Raw genomic sequence first — 23,269 nt, 5'->3', positions numbered from 1 at the left:
TGCAGCATTAAGACATAAATGAAAAAATCATGCATAATAATTGAGAGCAGAAATTTCAGAGTCTTGTCAATCAGATTTTCATTTCTACAGCAGTGTATCATCTACAGCAGTGTATCAGTATTATTTGTCTTTTTCTAAAGAAACAATCTTTTACAAATTCTGTATGATGTTTGCACATATGTATATTCCATATGTGTGCACTTATGTATATTTTTGGTCGCACTTCTTTGCATAAGACTTTGTCTGCCTGTATGCATAATTTTCTTTTTTTCCTTACACATTTTTTTAACTCTTTTTGGGTGCCTAGGGTTCAATTACTGAGAAAGCATGGTTTACTGAGTAAAATGTAGATTCATTCAAGAATATAAGAAGCTATGACTTGCTCTTGATTTTATTTTGATATTGATATTGTGAAATACATAGAATTGTATTATAAAAAAGGCTAAATCCAAAACTAAGTCTACGTATGTATCAAGTGTAGGGAAAAACAATTGTGGATGTGTGTTAAATTATTTTAATATGTCATGATTGTAAATATTTTAAATAACTATATATTTTAAACACTGTAAAAAATTATCCACAGTCTAAAAAAGAAAAGAAAAACATTTCTTGTCTATAGTTACAGTATTATTGTTTGATGTATGGTCTCTCTTGGACACTGAGGCTTCATTGTTCATATAGTCTTGAGGTGTAAATTTAAAGAATCTGGTGAGACTTCACAAAACCTTGTGTTTCCTCGGCTCATATGTAACTAATGTGTGATATTTGAACCTTCATTGTTTAGCCTGTGTTGTGTTTGAACTCTGTGCCTTCATGTTACATTCAGGTCAGTTTAGAATGATCTAGATTAAGTTCACCCAACTTTAGCATCTCTATAACATATTGTAAGTTTCATTCAGTTTGCAACTTATATTTTTGTTTCAGCATTTTTATACTTGTGTTTTACTTCTTTGTAGCAATTGTCTCCAATTGTATGGATAGAAAAAAACTTACATTATTTTTGTGTGGAACAAGATTATTTGTTGAATATCTTTCCTGTTAAAAAAAATAAAATTGTGAAAATCAGTGAATATTCCATAAACACCTAATTGTTTTGTTTTTAAGTGCTTGTAACACATTGTTACCAGGAATATTTGTGACTGGTATGGGATTGTATCATTATTATTTATTCATTAGGAAAGTCAGTAACCTAACTCCATATTGGTGGTTGAATTCCAACATAGCTTTAAACAAATATAGGGACCCAGTATAGAATCATGCTTCAAAAATATTAGCCTATATTAAGTTTAAAAAATCTTTGTTGTTGGGTTTCTTATATTAAAATATATTGTTACATAATCTTAATGGAAGCATTTATTCGTCCCTGTATTCAATATGCGAGGCTTCTGTTCATGTGTCTCAATCTGTTTTGGAGTTTTTCAACTTCTGTCATCATAGATGGTCATTCACTTCAGATCTGTATGTAAATTTACGATGTTATAGTATTCATGAATTGTTTGTTTTTCTGTTGATGATACTCTTTTGATGATGTCAAAATTAGAAGAGAAAAAAATAAAAAAATCTGTATATTACTGTATAACTGTGTTTGTTGTACTTTTATTTCAAGTGGTATAATCCTTTATGATTTCAAGTTGCAATAAATTGGTTTACATGTGAATTCCTGTATCAATTTACTTGGCATATAATTGTAAATGTAAATTATATAAACACTATACCAGCACAGCTTAAAACACACAATAATGTACAATTACAATTACACAATAATGTACAATTACAAACACACAATAATTTACAATTACAAACACACAATAATGTACAATTACAAACACACATTAATGAACAATTACAAACACACAATAATGTACAATTACAAACACACAATAATGTACAATTACAAACACACATTAATGAACAATTACAAACACACAATAATGTACAATTACAAACACACAATAATGTACAATTACAAACACACATTAATGAACAATTACAAACACACAATAATGTACAATTACAAACATTTTCATTAAAATCATTTTATCATGACTCTACCCTACCCTACCAAATTGAGCACTTTAGTTTAACATTTGAATTTGCTCTACTGATATAATTTGTTTATAAATAATTTAATTTCTTGTAAATGTTATACGAAAAATTCATTATCATTATGTGTGACACAATTATATATTTTATTGACATTAAGATTCATCTATAATTGTCCATAAATTAAGTTAACATAGCATTACATTTATAACCGGCAAAAAATTACAACTTGGTCAATACTTGATATGCATACAAAAGAATGGGAAATCTTGTCAACTCTTCAACCCACAGGGATCAAGAACCTTCTATATAACCTCAGAATCTTTAATATTTAAATGGCTGTGCAAATCAATTCCCAAACGAATGTTATTGGCCTTCCGAACATCGTTCTTTTATTTTTAACTTCCTACATTTTTATCAATAGCAGAGCTGAAATGATTAGTTTGTGTTGGCTAATAAATATATAATTTTTAATTGATACACATTGAATACATCAAATTAAGATTCTATGCATAATTACATAGTAAATCAATGTAAACTCCTCAAAAAATACTGATAGTCAATATTGCAGTAATTGTAAGCAATTGTGACTTCTTATGCCTAAAACGGCTCTCACCATGGGAAGAACATTCAGTAGCATTGAGAAAAGAATCAATGATGGCCTTGCTGAATACAGTGAAAAAGTCCTAAAAGAACATTAACATTTTTTTAAACCATTTATGCCTAGTGGACTCTCCAATCCTTCTAAATTGGATCAATTTATTTCCAAAATTAGGGATTTCTAGTATACTTATTTCTATATTTAGAATATTTCTTACAGAAATTCTTTAAGCAAACAGCGCAGACGCTGATGAGAAAAGGCGTCTCATCTGGGTCTTCGCTGTATGCCAAGGCCTTGTTTCTAGACGCTAGGCATTAATGGGCATTAATGGGTTAAACTTGAATGCAGAACATGTACTGTCATGTAGCGTTTTTATTGAACAGCAATATGCAGAATGTGTTTTAACCAAAAAAAATCATTTTAAGCAATGTTGTGAATTTGAACAACCATTTTTTTGAAGTTCAATTGCTCACAACATTAATCTTTGGCAATAATTTGATGCACAATAACCCACGATTTATTTCCCTCTTTGTGACTCGCCACATGTGATTTAAAAATCCACAATATCTGATGACCAGCCTGGTTATTCAGCAGCAGTGACAACACACACCATCAGAGTGCATTGTTGAGCACAACTGTGTGGAAACTCTAGAGGACACATTTATTACCCAATATTTATGAAACTTGTTCAGAACATTTACTAATTAAAGTTGGTCGAACATTTGTCCCTACAATATTGCTCAATTGGTCATTGTCGGCTTGAGTACAACCTGGGTACTTTACGTATACTTATATGTACCCCGGGAACGAAAAATATACTAAAACGTACCAGGCCAATTTAGACTTTAGACTTTACCCGAGTTTTATTCCCGCCCAAAATCCGATGTTGTAGAACGCGCTACGGAATACAAAACCTAATTCTCTTTGAATAAAACCTGCGGCAACATTCGTTTTTGAGTCTGAGTTTTGATAATATAGAAGCCATTTTACAAAATATTGACATACATATGAACATAATTTATTCGGACAACGACCAATTTAGCTTTAGAGTTTTCCCGGTATGCTTAAGTATATTGTCCGTACCAGGCAAGCGCAGTTTGGAGGCCCCCCATTGTGTCAATGATAAAGTGAAGTCATTGTGCTATTTGCATTCACCTTTATTGGTATTAAAGGGGCCGTCCAACAGATTTCATGTTTTAGTAAATTGACAAAATTAAAAAAAAGTTGTTTCAGATTCACAAATTTTCGTTTGAGTAATGATATTTTCGAAGAAATAGTAATACTGACCATTTACCATGTTTTTAAATAATTCTATTATATGCATCTTTTGATGATTTGAAAACCTGAAAATTATAAAGCATTGTGCGACTTGAAACGATTGAATAATTTGGAAAGTTCTGTTGTTGTAGTTATATTTTGGGAAACTACGAGGATTACGATATAGGTAAAAAATACATCCGCATGAGCATGGATGGTCGAGTCGTCTTGGCGGGAGAATTTTTACTCCTGGACTCCAGGGGTCAGTAGTTCAAGCCCTGTTTCCTTTTTTTTAAATTTTGTTCTTGTTTTTTTACTGGAGATTTTTAGTTAAAATGTTTAAATTTATCAATATAAATCATTTAATGACAAGCTTCAATACATGCCAAAATCTGTTGGACGGCCCCTTTAAACGCTTTTATGTATATATTCAAAACGGAAAACTGCAAATTCAACAATATACGCGTTGAATTTTATAAATCAATTAATATCACTTCATTCCCAACCACACCCCTTAAACCAGACCTTAGGCTTATAACATGTTCATGCTCTAGTCCAGCTTTTTAAAAAGCTTCAATGTTAAGATTTATCTCCCTTGCAAGCTCTCCTAAAGAAAACCAAATTATCTTGACCCAAACAAATTCCGGACTTTGTATGGAGACGCAAAATTCAAGTATTTAAACACATATTTAACGTTGATTTATTTATAAAATAAGTGGTAAATGGAAGAAAATAAAGGGATTTTATCATTTATTGATGGTTACAACAAAACAACCTGAATATTCTCTTTCAATTAATAAAATGAAATCATTTGTTATGTGAGCTTGTTGGAACCTAATAAAACTTTCATTCTTATTGTAAAGAGTCGATTACGTTTGCAACAAAGGACTATTTTGAAATCCATCGAAGATAGATATTTTTAATTAGATATATGTCTAGATGACAATAGATGCGTTCTTTATTTAAGGGATTTCCACGTGTGTAAAATGAAGAAATTATGGGAAAGTCCCTTTACAGGGAAATAATAAGAACAATCAATATTAATTTATGAGTCACTACTCACTTGCAAATAATTATTGTCAGAAAGAAAGAAATTTCTTAACAGACTTTCAACAACATAATGAAATGTTGAAGTGATATTTCAAGAATTGATTTGTGTAATAGTGACACTTGCAGTGACTAATTATGGCTCAAGCAGTGGTTGCCCTGGATCAGTTTGAGTTCATTCGAAGTATCGGCAAAGGAAGTTATGGGGAAGTGACTTTAGCAAGGCATAAGAAGGACAGAAAACAGGTATGGCACCAGTCTCACCACCCTTTTGGGTTTCTTAAAAAATATTATCATTGAGATAACTATTTAAAGTTAAATTTAATTTGGTAGCTTCAAAATTGTTAAAATATGTGATGTTCATTGTATTTAGGCAATTGATAAGTTTGAAAAGCAGTATATATAACTGAATTGTATAGAAAGTAATATAGGAGTTTTTATATTGCAGAGGCCATTAACACAATATCAGTGATTTATACTCTGATTTTGATGCACTTGTCATTGAGTACTTATTTGAGATATTCATTATATTTAACATTAAATCAGTGTGCACATTCATGTTGATCATACAGGCCATACATCTTAATGTTAGCGTGACAATAATTGTTTTGGTATGGTTAATCCACTATCCCAACACAAAACGATTTTCCCAGACATGTATTAAAAATTATGCTTGTTCTATAAGTTAATTATTCAGGTTACAATTCAAGCAACGTTTGGACAAAGCTTACCAAAGTAACCCCTTAATCGCCCTTTAATAACCACACTCTCTAGCAATGTATTGTTGATGACAGCTAATCAGCATTGAATAACAATCTATTTATTGGTAGCTAATTCCTACAAATGGTCATTTTGTTATTGTTACAATTGGCTTCTGTAAAAAGCTGACTGCTGTTGCGCATTCTAAATGAAGTATGAAGTCAATTGCGGATTACAATTAAATTAAAACCTGCCAAATGAGCGCAGATATGTGTTTACCCATGTTCTGTAGGGAACACCCTTTTTCTGATTGGACATCAGTTACATAAAATCTTTCAATTGAAAATAGAATAATATTCCACTATGGTATATTTAAATATTTATTTCCAAAAAATTGGCAAACATTTGTGTTTAGAAATTCTATAACACATTTATCATCAATATTAGGCAGAATTACATGTATACTTAAAAAGGAGGTGGTTTGTGTTTAGCATGCATTCCAAACTTAATGAAAGAAAGGTCGTTTTAAGGTGTTCCCCCACAAAGTCAAATATTCAACAACGTTCACACAATTTTGGCCAATAGTTTTTTTTCATATATGGTACGATATTGACAAATTTTTATCAAGCAAATAAGTCGTCTTTAACAACTACATACTGTACTGTCTCATTAATGAATATTCATAATTAACATGTACATTTCATTTTCAGTATGTGTTAAAGAAAATCAATTTAAAGAAGGCCTCAGCACGGGAGCGTAGATCAGCTGAGCAGGAGGCCAAGTTATTGTCCAAACTGAAGCATCCAAACATCGTGTCTTACAAGGACTCGTTTGAGAAGGAAGGCTTTCTGTACATTGCCATGCAGTATTGTGAGGGTGGAGACCTCTACAACAAACTCAAGGAGCAGCGCGGCACTCTGCTGGACGAGAGGCAGCTAGTGGAGTGGTTCGTGCAGATTGCAATGGCATTGCAGGTATGAAGCTGATCACATGGTTTAATCATACTTTGATACCAGCGATACAAGCGATTTTTTTAGCCCAGTTGGGAAAAGTACCTGCGCTAGTCCAATTGGGGAAATTGTGCATGATAAACCCTGAAATTGGGAAGATTCAGGTCATGAAGTCTTCATATCGGGAAATTGGTGTATTCGATTGTTTGCTCCCAACTACTTTAAAATTGATTATCAAATGTTGTAAAGTTGTCAATATTATTTACAATAGCCATAGAGCTGCATAGGGAAACTAACTAAATGTTGCATTTTATTTATAAAAAAAAAATATTTTTTGTTTGTTTGAAACCTTCAATTGGGAATTTTTTTGACAGCAGTTAAGAAATTTGTAGTTTTTTTTCACTTATTGGGAAAGTGCCGTTTTCCAGTACTTAATAAAGAAGGAAAAAAATAGCTGAATACATTAATCAATTTCATGGATATAAATAATCAGGAGGCCATCAGCCTATGCCCTATGGCCGCTTTAACTACTTGTATTTCAAGGTAAAACACATATGTTCTCTATACAAGAAGTATGGCAAGAAGAAGTGTTGGTTAATGTCGTTGAAATGGCATTATTAACCTGCAATTGATTTCAATTATTCGGTATACAAACGCACTTCTGATGCTACACTTTTTGAATTTCAATGTAACAAAAAGAGTTAAAGATATCAACTTGAAATTTCATCTGTTATTAATTGAGAGAATTTGCAGCATAGTTGCATAGAAATAATTCGCCTATAAAGCTCTGAGACCTCTTGATCACTAACAATTTTGGTTTTCATTGCACTACATGTGTAAATAGAAGTATCTAACAGCTAGTTTTTTCCTTCTATATAAAGTACCTGTAAAAGGTACTTTTCCAATTGAGGACAAACTACAAAATTTCTGATTGCTGTCTGAAAAATTCCCAAAAGGCAGAAATATTGCATCAATTAAGTTCCCATTATGCATTATCTGCAAGGGAACAAATACAATGAGATCTGAAACTGACAATTTCAAGCCAAAATGCATGTAAATGAATATTTGTATTGGTTTGTGCAATTAATACTAAGCAATTAAAAAGACCCATAATTCCCAATCTGAAGATTTCACATTGTAAATTTTCCCAATTTTAGGGTTTTTCCCGCTTTTTTTTTTACCAATTGGTACGGTATGTGTAAATTTCCCTTCTGGGGAAAAAAATCATTGAAGTATATGTTTGTGATTATTGATTAACACATTTCTTTTGCACATTATTCTTTATAAGGACAACCTGATTGAACAAACATATTTGTTCAAATAGTTGATTCAAAACAAGGTTGTGTAGTTAGACGATAGCAGAATGATCCCATCTATTACACGTGATTCACATAACCTACAAGACACTTGCTCTTCCATCACAGGAACCAAATATTATTTAAAATTGTTTTGACAATTTGCACATGTGTATGAAGACGTGGTTTGGCTGTTTTTTTCTTGGTCTCCAGTCACATGTTTTATTCAGAAAATGTGTCTTTATTGATTGACAAGGCCTGCATTTTAAATCCATGGTATGCATATTACTATTTTCTGTTCAGTTTCAGTACATATTTTTTAATCTGTTTCAGTAAAAAGTTTCTGATCTGTTCCATTAAATATGTTCTGTTCTGTTTGAGTACATATTTTCTGTTCTGTTTCAATACATATTTTCTTATTTGTTTCAGTACATATTTTTATGCCCCCAAAGGAGGGCATATAGTGATCGAACTGTCCGTCCGTCCATCCGTCTGTCCGTCACACTTTGAGTTTAGGTTTCGAAAAATACTCATAACTTCTATGTCGCTTCAGATAGCAATTTCATATTTGGCATGCATGTGTATATGGACAAAGCCTTTCCATATGCTAACAAATTTTGACCCCTGTGACCTTGACCTTGAACTTAGGGTCCGCGTTTAGGTTTCGAAAAAGCTCATAACTTCTATCAAGCGTTTATAGGGGGCATAATTCATCCTATGGTGACAGCTCTTGTTTGATCTATTTCAGTACATATTTTCTGTTCTGTTTCAGTACATATTTTCTGTTCTGTTTCAGTACATATTTTCTGTTCTGTTTCAGTACATATTTTCTGTTCTGTTTCAGTACATATTTTCTGTTCTATTTCAGTACATATTTTCTGTTCTGTTTCAGTACATATTCTCTGTTCTGTTTCAGTACATATTTTCTGTTCTATTTCAGTACATATTTTCTGTTCTGTTTCAGTACATATTTTCTGTTCTGTTTCAGTACATATTTTCTGTTCTGTTTCAGTACATATTTTCTGTTCTGTTTCAGTACATATTTTCTGTTCTGTTTCAGTACATATTTTCTGTTCTGTTTCAGTACATATTTTCTGTTCTGTTTCAGTACATATTTTCTGTTCTGTTTCAGTACATATTTTCTGTTCTGTTTCAGTACATATTTTCTGTTCTGTTTCAGTACATATTTTCTGTTCTGTTTCAGTACATGCATGAGAGGAACATTCTACACAGAGATTTAAAGACGCAGAACATTTTCCTCACAAAGAGCAAAATCATCAAAGTTGGAGACCTTGGTATTGCAAGGTACTGTCATTTTTATGAATGTTTCTATTGGAAGCTGAAACAATTTTGTTCCAACTGAATGTTCATGTTTTTCTCTTTTTGGCCTGTGAAGTAGATACAGTTTTACATTTCATATATAATACACCACTGTGTTTTCTTCAGCTTAATGTCAAACATTGAAATGGGTTTTCATTTATCATTAAAAAATGTCTTCTAAAAAAGATTACTCTTTTGGTTAAAAAAATCTTATGAAAAACAACACACAACTCTTTTATATTTTACAATCATACACAAGCCAATTCAACTGCTTAAGCTTAAAGTTATATTAGAAGTATGGAAATTCTTGTTCAGTTTATTTATTTGAATAATTTCCTTATGTTTTCCCTCAGGAACCTTGATAATACAGGCCCAGTTTGTTATCTCACTTTTCTGTTCTGATATCTATCCCTGGTAACCTATATAACCACTCACACTGGTTCTGATATTTATCCCTGGTAACCTATATCACCACACACTCTGGTTCTGATATCTATCCCTGGTAACCTATATCACCACACACACTGGTTCTGATATTTATCCCTGGTCACCTATATCACCACACACTCTGGTTCTGATATCTATCCCTGGTAACCTATATCACCACACACACTGGTTCTGATATTTATCCCTGGTAACCTATATCACCACACACTCTGGTTCTGATATCTATCCCTGGTAACCTATATCACCACACACACTGGTTCTGATATCTATCCCTGGTAACCTATATCACCACACACTCTGGTTCTGATATCTATCCCTGGTAACCTATATCACCACACACTCTGGTTCTGATATCTATCCTTGGTAACCAATATCACCACACACTCTGGTTCTGATATCTATCCTTGGTAACCTATATCACCACACACTGTGGTTCTGATATCTATCCCTGGTAACCTATATCACCACACACACTGGTTCTGATATCCATCCCTGGTAACCTATATCACCACACACTCTGGTTCTGATATCCATCCCTGGTAACCTATATCACCACACACTCTGGTTCTGATATCTATCCCTGGTAACCTATATCACCACACACTCTGGTTCTGATATCTATCCCTGGTAACCTATATCACCACACACTCTGGTTCTGATATCTATCCCTGGTAACCTATATCACCACACGCTCTGGTTCTGATATCTATCCCTGGTAACCTATATCACCACACACACCGGCTGTTGTCTCAGTCAGGTTGTTGTTGTCTGTATCAGGGTCCTGGACAGCTCCACAGACATGGCGACCACTCTCATTGGCACCCCATACTACATGAGTCCAGAGCTCTTCTCCAACAAGCCGTACAATCATAAAGTAAGATATGGACCCAGTTTCATGATTTTTGTTAAAGAGCCTGCTTAAGTCATTTATGCCATCAAAGACTCTCATGGAGGGGGTATGCATGTATATAGCAGTCATTCTGTCGCTTGGTGGGTAGGTTAGTTTGTACGGTGGTCAGATTGGCCAGATACTTGATGGGGAGTTCAACATTAATATTTCTCAAATGATTTAATTGAAACTTTAAATATGTCATTACCTTTAGGTTTAGATGGGCAAGACACTTGTGTTATGCCAAATGATCAACACATCGCTTAGTTATTTACTTTGAACATAGCTGGCAAAGCATTTTAAGGGTATTAATAATACTATTAAATAACATTTGTATCCAAGCTTAAGTGTAATTGTTGTTGGAAATAAAGGCCTGGCTCTCTGTCAGGGGAATAATGCAGCCTGTTTTGAAGACTTGCACGGTATTTTATGGTTGAAGTTATTTTCAATTAAGGGCTGTTAATTGACCATTGAACAATGATTCTGAGTTTCAATGGATGGCAATCAAACTACAAGGATATGGCACTTGCACAGCAAACCACCAGAACAACAAGGCATTTATTTGGTCATGTACATCAATAACGGATTATCCAAAAATTATTTTAGTTCTTATATGACCTTACAAATATTTTTTTTAATGATAGAAAATGGAGATCTTACTCTGCTGTGCTCAGAATTTGAATTTGTTTTGCATTGTTGATTGGATAGTAAAATATACTTAATGTTTCCTTTTTTAGAATCCCGTTAAACTGCTTTTATCCCAAACATTATGTAATATGACTTTCATTATTAAATAAATCAATTGTTAATTGCTCCAGTGTTTGTTTTTCAGTCAGATGTGTGGGCGTTAGGCTGCTGTGTATATGAGATGATGACTTTGAAACATGCCTTCAATGCCAAGGACATGAACTCTCTAGTCTATAAAATACTGAAGGGAAAGGTTGGTAGTCTATAAAACAATTAAGAGAAAGGTTGGTGGGGTATAAATACTGAAGGGAAAGGTTGGTAGTGTTTAAAATATTGAAAGGAAAGGTTGGTAGTCTATAAAACAATTAAGAGAAAGGTTGGGTGGGTATAAATACTGAAGGGAAAGGTTGGTAGTCTTTAAAATACTGAAGGGAAAGGTTGGTAGTCTATAAAATAATTAATAGAAAGGTTGTTAGCTTTATAAAATACTGAAGGAAAAGGTTGGTAGTTTATAAAATACTGAAGCAAAAGATTAGTATTCTATAAAATACTGAAGAGAAAGGTTGGTAGTATATAAAATACTGAAGGGAAAGGTTGGTTGTCTATAAAAAACTGAAGGGAAAGGTTTGTAGTTTATAAAATAATGCAGGGAAAGGTTTGTAGTTTATAAAATACTGCAGGGAAAGTTTGGTAGTCTATAAAATACTGAAGGGAAAGTTTGGTAGTCTATAAAATACTGAAGAGAAAGGTTTGCAGTATATAAAATACTGAATTTTGGAAGTCTATAAAATATGGAAGTGAAAGGTTTGTTATCAATACAATACAGAAAGGAACAGTTTGAAGTCTGAAAGTACTTAAGGGAAAGTTTGGAATGTGGTGAAAGGTTTGGACTATATGCACTAGAGGTTAAATTGTTAAAGTGTATCTTATAATGAGAAATTATGTACAATTTTACAGTAATATCTTCACGTGCGCATATTCATAATGATATATGTTTGTATACATATTCACACTAATATCTTTGTGTGTACATATTCATGATATCTTCGCTTGTACATATTCGCAATGATATCCTTGTTAGTACATATTTGTATGTTTATATGTGCAAGATATATGTGTGTGTGTGGACATATTTACTATTATGTGGTTGTGTGCACATATTCTCGATGATGCATCCATGTGTACATTTTCACACTGATATCTCTGTGCCACTGTATGTTCCACACTGATGTCTCTGTGCCGCTGTATGTTCCACACTGATATCTCTGTGCCACTGTATGTTCCACACTGATATCTCTGTGCCACTGTATGTTCCACACTGATATATCTGTGCCACTGTATGTTCCACACTGATATCTCTGTGCCACTGTATGTTTCACACTGATATCTCTGTGCCACTGTATGTTCCACACTGATATCTCTGTGCCACTGTATGTTCCACACTGATATCTCTGTGCCACTGTATGTTCCACACTGATATCTCTGTGCCGCTGTATGCTCCACACTGATATCTCTGTGCCACTGTATGTTCCACACTGATATCTCTGTGCCACTGTATGTTCCACACTGATATCTCTGTGCCACTGTATGTTCCACACTGATATCTCTGTGCCGCTGTATGTTCCAGATGCCCCCGATGCCCCGTCAGTACAGCCGGGAGCTGGTGGACCTCATCCGCTCCATGCTTCACCAGGACCCTGGCAAGAGACCAACTGTAAACCGCATACTGAGAGACCCATACATCAAGAAAAACATTGCAATCTTCCTGGAGGAAACCAAGCAAAGGTAAGGATGGCATATAAATGCTTGATATTTACAAATTATTCAGTAACAAAGTGTAAAATTTTGCTTTAATTTTAAATAACTTTTATTTTCAATTCAAGATTGTTGAATAAAATTAAAGATTTTAGTAGCCAATCCTATTTTTGCTACTGGTAGCTCTAACATATCTATCATTGTTATACGCCCGTCTATGACGGGACGTATTATGGTATACCCCGCGTCTGTCCGTCCGTCCGTCCGTCTGTCCGTCCGTCCGTCTGTCCGTCCGTCCGTCCGTCTGTTAATGTCGTACGCTACGTCAAATATCCTTTGACAGATTTTCTTCAAATTTTAACAGTTGTCTGCTGTTCTAGTCGCAGGCCAGCAAGTGGGGTGTCATCCCGACAGTCAAGCCGTCCTTCATCTGCCCGATCGATAGCCTCACAGTCTGACCCAGACACTGCCCGGTCAAGGGTCTCTGTCGTATCCAATGATTCAGAAAGCTCTGCCTCGTACGACACACCGGACAGCGTGAGGTCAGCAACAGACAGTGACCGGTCAGTGGCCAGTGTGTCCAATGTGGATGTACACGCAGGAGGGGAACCAGACAAACACTTCAATGCTCATAGGTACTGGACATTATTTGTGAATACAATTGATAAAAGGTATATTAAAATACCCCTTACCATAGTACAAGGTCAAAATACTAGTCAGGACAAATTCCTTTAATTAATGAAACAAGAATCAACTAATGTGTTCACTTGGATCACTAAGTTCACTTAGTGTTGTTGCATCGTCAGGTTGTGTTAACATTTATCAACATTGCATGTTGTTGCTTCCAAGCATGGAGTTTGCAATATTGCAAAAACTGTGGAAGTGCATCAGCCGAATTGAATATTTTTCTCCTGAGAACTTCATAAATACAATTCTAAACACTTATGGAAACACTTAAATAAAAGCTTTTTACTGACTTTGTATGCTGTGATATTGGGTCCAAAAATTAATTTCAACCCTCTAGCTCTTGCCCAAAATATACATACTGTGCCACATAGTGCTTATATGGAAAAAAAACTTGCCAGTTACCTATTAGCCTATGAAAAACGAGTATCCTCATTAAGTAAGATCGTCATGAATAAATATAATGTGCACTTTGTTTACAGACGGAACCGATCAGATCTGAAAACAATAGAGGAAGTTCACACAGAGAAGAGCTCAAAGGAGGGTGAAGAATCAGACCAGGACACTATCAAGCCAAACACTATAAAGGCCCAAAAGCAAAACAATGAACAAAAAGAAACAAATGAGCCACAAAATGACCACAAAGAGGCTAATGAACCAAATCTGCAGAAAAGGCCTTCGGCTTCTTCTACATCATCAACAGCTAATGCTGAAAAACAGGTTGGAATTCTGTTTTAATTATTTAATTACATGTTTCATTCCTAATGATAAAATTGTATCAGATATTGTCATAACTTATTAAGTTTTAAATGTCATAATGGTTCAATCTCACTAAAATCAAATACTTAAAATTCCTCAATTAGTTGTTGCATGTTCATTTTCTGATATTAAGAGGTCAAGGTTAGCCAAGGTGTTTATCGTTTGGCTTTTATTCGTACCTAGTGATGAAATCTTCTTAAAGCTATGATTTGATTGGTCTTTAAAAAGTCGTCTGAGAGTGATCTCTTTTGCAATGTAGTCAGTGGTCTGTATAGAAGTGTCACAGATGGCTTAATTGAGATGAATAATGGTATTTATCTTCTTTTTAGCTTACCTGTGCATACATTGCTCATGTTGAGCTATTGTGGTCACCCTTTGTGTGGTGTCATGTGTCTTCAACTTTAAGATTGTTATGGCACTACTAGCCACACTTTTCATCCAATTTTAATAAAATGTACCTCCGATGCTTATCTTGAAAATTTGTTGTTTAAATCTGGGTCACATGTGTCCCAAAACCTGGTCACCAGGTCAAATATTATAAAATCATTATTATCGCTCTAGAAGCCGCATTAATGACTATATCTTTATTAAACTTGGTGAGAATGTTTATCTTGACAATATCTAGACGCAGTTAATTTGGGTCACACAAGTCCAAAAACTTGGTCACCAGGTCAAATCTTAGAAAAACCTTGTAATCACTGCAGAGGCCATATTCATGTTCAATCTTGATGAAACTTGGTCAGAATGTTTGTCTTGATCATATCTAGGCAGGGTGAGGGTCTAGGTCACATTTGTACGAAAACTACCTCAAGAGGTCAAAGCTTAAAAAACAAACTTGTAACTACTCTAGAGGCCATATTTTTGACTCACTTTTGATGAAACTTGCTCAGAATATTTAATCCTGACAGCATCTTAGCCCAGATAGATTATGGGTTATCTGCTTCCAAAAACGAGATTTCCTGGTTAAATCTTCGAAAAACCACACTACATGCCATATATATTACTCAAACTTGGCTCGAATGTTTATCTTCATGATATTTGGGTTGAGATTGATTCTTGATCAAGTGTCCAAAAACTACGTAACCAGGTCAAGTTGCAACAATTTGTTTTCCATGACCTCAGGGGGGGGGGGGGGGCCCTTCTGGGCCATAATGGCCTTCTTGTTAATGTTTTGAGAAAATTCAATTTAAGCTTAAATTGTAAAAATTATACTGATATTCATCTATAATTTGTATTTGCATGATAGAAGCTGATTGATTGAAACTTTTTGGTAGCCATGTTTTTGTCATGTATTTATTTGTCACTGTTTATTTGCAGAAAATATTTTTTATAGACATACGTTGACTGTGTACATTATATAGCCCTCAATATACACATACATTTACTGAGAACATTATATGCCCCCCAGTATACACATACATTGACTGCATACATTATGTACCCCCCAGTATACGCATACATTGACTGCATACATTATGTACCCCCCAGTATACCCCTCGAGCCACCCCTAGAACTCCCCATTCTGGCAGATCTGAGGTATGTGTGTGATGCATGCAGATCTCACATGTTTGACACTTACCTTGTGTGTGCCACACTTAACAGAAAAATGTTTATTTTAAAATTTTGATTCTACAAAGTGTGTTCATCAACACATCAAAGTGTATTTTAAAATAAGCTCCTGACTTTGGGATCAAGGTGTTCTACCTGCAATGTGTGCTCCTTTCTTGGTGTTGACATGACATCTTACATGTAAAGTATGCTCCGCACTCGACATGAAGTTGTCATCATTCATTAGGAATAAAAATGTATTTAGTAATTTAAAGTGTTATCCTTACTAGGTATGAAAGTGTCATCCTTCATTTATAGTGTAATCCTTACCAGGTATGAAAGTGTCATCCTTCATTTATAGTGTTATCCTTACTAGGTATGAACGTGTCATCCTTCATTTATAGTGTGATCCTTACCAGGTATGAAAGTGTCATCCTTCATTTATTGTGTTATCCTTACTTGGTATACAAGTGTCATTCTTCATTTATTGTGTGATCCTCATAGGCATCTTATTTATTACACCATTTCATGATTTTATTATCCACTCGTGGTAAACAATTCTGATTCTTAAAAGTATATTCTTACTATAGAAAAATATGTAACTCCAGGACTTTTTAGCTCACCAGAGCACAATGTGCTCATGGTGAGCTTTTGTGATTGCCTTTTGTCCGGTGTCCGTTGTGCCGTGTCAACAATCGCCTTGGAAACACTCTAGAGGCCACATTTATTGTCTGATGTTCATGATATTTCTTCATAAGATTAGTTTCAATGATAGCGTGTACCAGTTCACAAATTATTCTGGTTGGTTGAAAAGCATGGCCCCAAGGGGGCGGGGCATTTTTGCCTTATACACTGTATGGCTATAGTAAAAACTTGTTAACACTCTAGAGGCCACATTTATTATCCAATCATCATGAAACTTGGTCAGAAGATTTGTCCCAATGAAAATGGTTTCGGTTGTTTAAAAAACATGGCCCCTAGGGGGTGAGGCATTTTTCCTTGTTTGGCTATAGTCAAACCTTGTTAACACTCTAGAGGCCACATTTATTGTTCGATCTTCATGAAACTTGGTGAGAAGATTTGTCCTAATGTTATCTTGTAGATGATTCAAAATCATTCAGGTTGCTTTAAAAACATGGGTGGGGCATTTATCCTTATATGGCTATATATATGGTTTTAGTAAAACCTTGTTAACACTCTTGAGGCCACATTTATTGTTCGATCCTCATTAAACATGGTCAGAAGATTTGTCCAAATGATATCTTGGACAAGTTGGAAAATGGTTCCAATTGGTTGTTAAACATTGCCGCCAGGTGGCAGGGCATTTTTCCTTATATGCCTTTAGTAAAATCTTGTTAACACTCTTTAAGTCACATTTATTGTCCAATCTTCATGAAACTTGGTCAGAACATTTTTTCTAATGATATCTTGGATGAGTTCGCAAATGGTTCTGGTCCGCTGAAAAACATGGCGGCCCAGGGGCAGGGAATTAATCCTTATATGGCTATAGTTAAACCTTGTAAGCACTCTAAAAGTTACATTTATAAATCACTCTTCATGAAAGTTGGTCAGAACATTTGTTGTAAAGATATTTTGGGCTGCACAGAACAGGTCTGTTCCTTTGTTTCTCAGGTGAGCGACTTTGGGCCTTACAGGCCCTCTTGTTTATCTTTTGGGAATGTGATTCTAAGCCCTTATTTGGTGGCAAAGGGTTTTGTTTTTTTGAAAAACCTTTTAAAAGCATGGAAACCTGCATTCTGGGATAAAATCAGTTATAGAGACAAATTGTGATTATACGAAAGAGAGGATGACACCGTATAATGCCCCCTAATATGTCAGGAAAATAAACTAGATTCTTGCAAAGTTTGTTCCTTACTTTGTAACGAATGTGATTATCAATTATAAGAATAAGGGTATGTAGGTTACTTTGTTTTTCTGGTTGTTTTTTTCTTGGTAGATGAGTGTAACTCTGTTCTCTGTAGGGCTTTGGGCTTTACCAGAATATTTGAATGTAATGAGTCAAAACATCCTTGAAACATATTAATTATAAGTTTTTAGTGTATGAAGAATTTATGAAAGAAGCATCTAGACATTGGTCATGCTACTGTTTCATCATTCTTATAAAACTGCATATAGTTATGAAAGTCAGATTATAGATAGAAACTTAATGTCCTGGAACAAATGAGGTCCACATTCAACTTGTGATACATTGTGTAGCAGTTAATTTATTATTTGTGAACAAAATTGTGTCTCTTTTTATCTGTAATTGCAATAGCAGAAGTCCTAAATAATATCTGAACATAGGAATAGTATGATACATGCATTTTATGTATAAATATCCTTGTGAAAACTAATGTTTAGTATTTGAATACGGGTATAATAATATCCTTGTGAAAACTAATGTATTGTATTTGAATACGGGTGTAATATGAAGCATTAAGGTTCTTGATCACATGCTTTATTACAAGAAAAATATTCAACACCAGGGAAACTCAAATTACCACATTTCATGATTAAACAAAAAAAGAAAAGTTATTTCTGTCCCAGAGTGATAATTGTTTTGTGTTATTTGTTTTGTTTGTATCTGCACATATTCATGTGCTTTCTTGCACACAATTTCAGCAGCCCAGTTTATCCCTTTCACCTCCACGGGAACGACATCGAAAAAAGAAAAACAACTTATTAAAAAAAGTAAGTTCATCGTGCGAGAAGAATAGACGAAAGTCCGACCCAGGTGACCAGCGTGATGGGGTGTCCAAATCATTTGATGGCGAAATCTCCAAGTCGCGTTCAAGCAATAAGAAATCTTCAGCGTTCATTTTTGAAAACGTAAATTTATTATAGTACAACACACCCTGTATCTTCATTATATCCCTTTACCCCAGAAGTGCTTTGTATCTTCCTGTCAGATTTGGTTGCTTAGTTCCGCTTTCTCACATATAGTAACTGTTCAGTTTTATGCAATAGCTTGTACTGTTAATATACATGTAGGTACACTATTGCTTAGACATATATGGAAATCTTAATGTTAATATACATGTAGGTACAGTATTGCTAAGACATATATGGAAATCTCGGTAAAACTAGAATCAGCCCAGTGAGAAAACTTTAAACAGTTGTATTCTTTTCCAATAACTGTATTTTGTCAATAAATGTTGTTTGATAACATTTTTAACACCAGCAAAAGGTGAAAGTATATAGCTTTGGCGTTTTCATGCGTCAGTCCGTCCATCTGTCATAATAAATTTACCATTAGAACTATATTTCAGAAACTATATTAGATTTCAACATCAAACTTCATAGGTGTATAGATATAAATAAGGAGCTGGCAGGGGATATCAATTCTCAAATTTGCTTGTAGTTTAAAGAATTTGCTGTGACTATTTTATTTTCAAGATTCTTATCTATATTTCTTTGTCATGGCTTCATCTATCTATCTTCATATACTGGTATCAATAATTTTATTCTCAAAATTGTTAACCAAATTTAAATTATATTGTGCTTGTGTGTGTCTGTACTGGTCCTGGAACCTGTAGGTAGTTCATGTCTGTACTGGTCCTGGAACCTGTAGGTAGTCATGTCTGTACTGATCCTGGAACCTGTAGGTAGTCATGTCGGTACTGGTCCTGGAACCTGTAGGTAGTCATGTCTGTACTGGTCCTGGAACCTGTAGGTAGTCATGTCTGTACTGGTCCTGGAACCTGTAGGTAGTCATGTCTGTACTGGTCCTGGAACCTGTAGGTAGTCATGTCTGTGGTGGTCCTGGAACCTGTAGATAGTCATGTCTGTACTGGTCCAGGAACCTGTAGGTAGTCATGTCTGTACTGATTCTGGAACCTGTAGGTAGTCATGTCTGTATTGGTCCTGGAACCTGTAGGTAGTCATGTCTGTACTGGTCCTGGAACCTGTAGGTAGTCATGTCTTTATTGGTCCTGGAATCTGTAGGTAGTCATGTCTGTGCTGGTCCTGGAACCTGTAGGTAGTCACATCTGTTCTGGTCCTGGAACCTGTAGGTAGTCACGTCTGTACTGGTCCTGGAACCTGTAGGTAGTCATTCCAATCTCACATGTGAAATCTTAGGTTGTGTCAACTGATACTAGCTAAGTATATCATTCTCAAGATTATGATTTTGCATCGATGCCTAGTAACGAAAGAAACGTTATGAGACTGTATGATGACTAAGATTTACATATGTAATATTAATTTCTTAAAGAATATTGTCCAAGTCTGGTGTTTACAAATGACTCAACCACCAAGTACATCATATCGTATTGTCATAATATGCTTAATGCTTAGTCACATTACTCAAGCATGTCATTTGGTGTCAGTCTTCAGTATGAAAGGATTGTTACCTTGACGTTTTGCACGAATGTTATTGTAAACAAGCAACCCGTTGAAATAGCTCCCTACTAACAATAATACTTAGATTAATAGTAGAAAAAGATCACTGATTAACATTTTTGCTACTGTTCATCAAATTCAAATTGCTTTAAATGCTTTTTATGCCCCCGGATTGAATGATCAAGGGTATATTGTTGTTGGCCTGTCTGTCTGTCATTGTATGTGTCCCAAGACTTTAACCTTGGTCATAACTTTTGCAATATTGATGATAGCAACTTGATATTTGGTATGCATGTGTATCTCATGGAGATGCACATTTTGAGTGATGAAAGGTCAAAGTCATCCTTCAAGATCAAATGTAAAAAAATAAAATAAATTCAAAGCGGCACATAAAGGGGCATTGTGTTTCTGACAAACACATCTCTTGTTATAAAACTCTTGTTGAATATTCTTTTGATAATTTTAATTTTTGAAATATGATTGTTGTGTCAGTTACATAATATGATGTTTCTTTTGAAATACAGATGAAAGAATTCAAGTAAAAATCTTTGAGAGTGTATTTTATGCATATATTTAAATGCAAACTTAGATACAGATTTTGTTGAAAACTGTATTAACTGTGAACAAACATGAATACAATAAAAACAAATGATGTAAATATTTTGAGGATGAATAATTAATTAATAACAGGTAGTATCACTGCGTTATATCAATATGTATTTTTATGCCTACTGGGTAACACTGTCTTATTGAAGGGACAGCTTCACAGTTTGGGGCTAGAATAACTTTTATGAAAATGGAATTTTTCCAAGATATTCTAGAATCTATTGAATCTGTTTGTATGAAATGCTTTCTGGTCGCAAAACAAAGTTATTATACAAATGCAAACACAATTTAGGGGGTATATTGGAGTCACCCTGTCAGGCTGTTTGTTGGTTGTTCAGTCAGTTGAAATAAAAAGTTGTACATTAATTTTACTTCCATGTATTTATGTGATTAAATTAAATCTTGTAATCAATAATGTTATCACTTAGGTGATCATGTGCAAGACACTTTCATCTGGCGTGTTCCACATGTTCCTCAGTTACCTTCCCCTGAAAGTAGCTGACAAAAGTGTGTTTGGGTATCAGTCATGTTTGTAACAAAGCTCAAGTTGGCATTGGTATTACCACTTTTGTTTAAAACATTGAAGTATGAAAATAAATATGGAACGGAATAATTATGTTCAGAAAACAAGCTCCAAACTGTGCCACTGATCCTATCACTTGTTTGTTATGCCATGGTAAACTCGAGCCCTGCTTTGTTTGAAGCCCAAGCCAGTAGACAACCCACGACCTCTACCCCTGCCGCCCAAGGTGGACAGTGATGGACTGCCTCAGCGGGGCAACATGTACACGGAGGAGAAAGGGGAGTCCAAGTCTTCATCATCATCTGGCTCCAAGGAGGACGCCTTGCTAGGCGATGAAACACCCAGGGTGACATACAGTTTGCTTCCTCTGATGATCTAGCATTTGATGATACATTTAAATGACTTTTTATATGGGCCATTTCAATTTGTTGCCTTCAAAATGGGCACCTTTTCTATGGGGCATTTCAATATGATGCCTTCAAAATTATGACCTTTTTTATTATGCCCCTCTTCGAAGAAGAGGGGGTATATTGTTTTGCACATGTCGGTCCGTCTATCCGTCCACTGAATGGTTTCCGGATTATAACTCAAGAACGCTACATCTAGGATCATGAAACTTCATAGGTACATTGATTATGACTCGCAGATAACCCATATTGATTTTCAGCTTGCAGATAACCCCTATTGATTTTCAGGTCACTAGGTCAAAGGTCAAGGTCACAGTGACTAGAACCAGTAAAATGGTTTCCGGATGATAACTTAAGAAAGCTTATGCCTAGGATCATGAAACTTCAAAGGTATATTTATCATGACTTGCAGATGACCCCTATAAATTTTCAGGTCACTATGTCAAAGGTCACGGTGACTCGACACAGAAAAATGGTTTCCGGATGATAACTCAAGAAAACTTACGCCTAGAATCATGAAACTTCATAGGTACATTGATCATGACTCGCAGATGACCCCTATTGATTTTCAGGTCAAAGGTCAAGGTCATGGTGACTCAAACCAGTAAAATGGTTTCCGGATGATAACTCAAGAACGCTTACGCCTAGGATCAGGAAACTTCATAGGTGAATTGATCATGACTCGCAGATGACCCCTATTGATTTTCAGGTCAAAGGTCAAGGTCACGGTGACTCGAACCAGTAAAAATGTTTCCGGATGATAACTCAAGAACGCTTATGCCTAGGATCATGAAACTTCATAGGTACATTGATCATGACTCGCAGATGACCCCTATTGATTTTCACGTCACTAGGTCAAAGGTCAAGGTGACTCGAACCAGTAAAATGGTTTCTGGATGATAACTCAAGAAAGCTTACGCCTAGGATCATGAAACTTCATAGGTACATTGATCATGACTCGCAGATGACACCTATTGATTTTCAGGTCACTAGGTCAAAGGTCTAGGTCAAAAGTCAAGGTCACGGTGACTTGACACAGTAAAAGGGTTTCCGGATGATAACTCAAGAATGCTTTCGCCTAAGATCATGAAACTTCATAGGTACATTGATCATGACTCGCAGATGACCCTATTGATTTTCAGGTCACTAAGTCAAAGGTCAAGGTCACAGTGACAAAAGACATATTCACACAATGGCTGCCACTACAACTGACAGCCCATATGGGGGTCATGCATGTTTTACAAACAGCCCTTGTTGGGCATTTCAATTTGTTGCCTTCAAAAGTATGACCTTTTCTATGGGTTATTTCAATTTGTTGCCTTCAAAATTATAACCTTTTCTATGGGGCATTTCAATTTGTGGCCTTCAAAATTATAACCGTTTTTATGGGGCATTTCAATTTGTTGCCTTC

At 35.0% G+C, this 23,269-nt stretch overlaps 1 protein-coding gene across 2 annotated transcripts in view; it reads left to right on the top strand.

Moving 5' to 3' along the window:
* The first annotated feature begins 4,522 nt into the window (after positions 1 to 4,522).
* The window catches only part of LOC127877140 (serine/threonine-protein kinase Nek4-like), a 40,405-nt gene continuing 21,658 nt past the window's right edge, over positions 4,523 to 23,269 (top strand). Inside the window, exons 1-11 of one of the 2 annotated variants that reach the window (XM_052422785.1) lie at positions 4,523 to 4,574; positions 4,869 to 5,194; positions 6,358 to 6,621; positions 9,097 to 9,197; positions 10,437 to 10,533; positions 11,381 to 11,488; positions 12,863 to 13,020; positions 13,371 to 13,625; positions 14,157 to 14,394; positions 18,604 to 18,810; positions 21,633 to 21,797. In XM_052422785.1, coding sequence (XP_052278745.1) covers positions 5,087 to 5,194; positions 6,358 to 6,621; positions 9,097 to 9,197; positions 10,437 to 10,533; positions 11,381 to 11,488; positions 12,863 to 13,020; positions 13,371 to 13,625; positions 14,157 to 14,394; positions 18,604 to 18,810; positions 21,633 to 21,797 — 1,701 coding nt within the window. In that variant the 5' untranslated portion in view covers positions 4,523 to 4,574; positions 4,869 to 5,086. Of the gene's footprint in view, positions 5,195 to 6,357; positions 6,622 to 9,096; positions 9,198 to 10,436; positions 10,534 to 11,380; positions 11,489 to 12,862; positions 13,021 to 13,370; positions 13,626 to 14,156; positions 14,395 to 18,603; positions 18,811 to 21,632; positions 21,798 to 23,269 lie in introns of both variants that reach the window. The other variant, XM_052422786.1, reaches the window with a different exon arrangement.

Source organism: Dreissena polymorpha, chromosome 4 (genome assembly GCF_020536995.1).
Source record: "Dreissena polymorpha isolate Duluth1 chromosome 4, UMN_Dpol_1.0, whole genome shotgun sequence".
Classification (NCBI taxonomy): domain Eukaryota; kingdom Metazoa; phylum Mollusca; class Bivalvia; order Myida; family Dreissenidae; genus Dreissena; species Dreissena polymorpha.
Note: the sequence above shows the minus strand (reverse complement) of the source record. Positions and strands in the feature narration are given on the sequence as shown.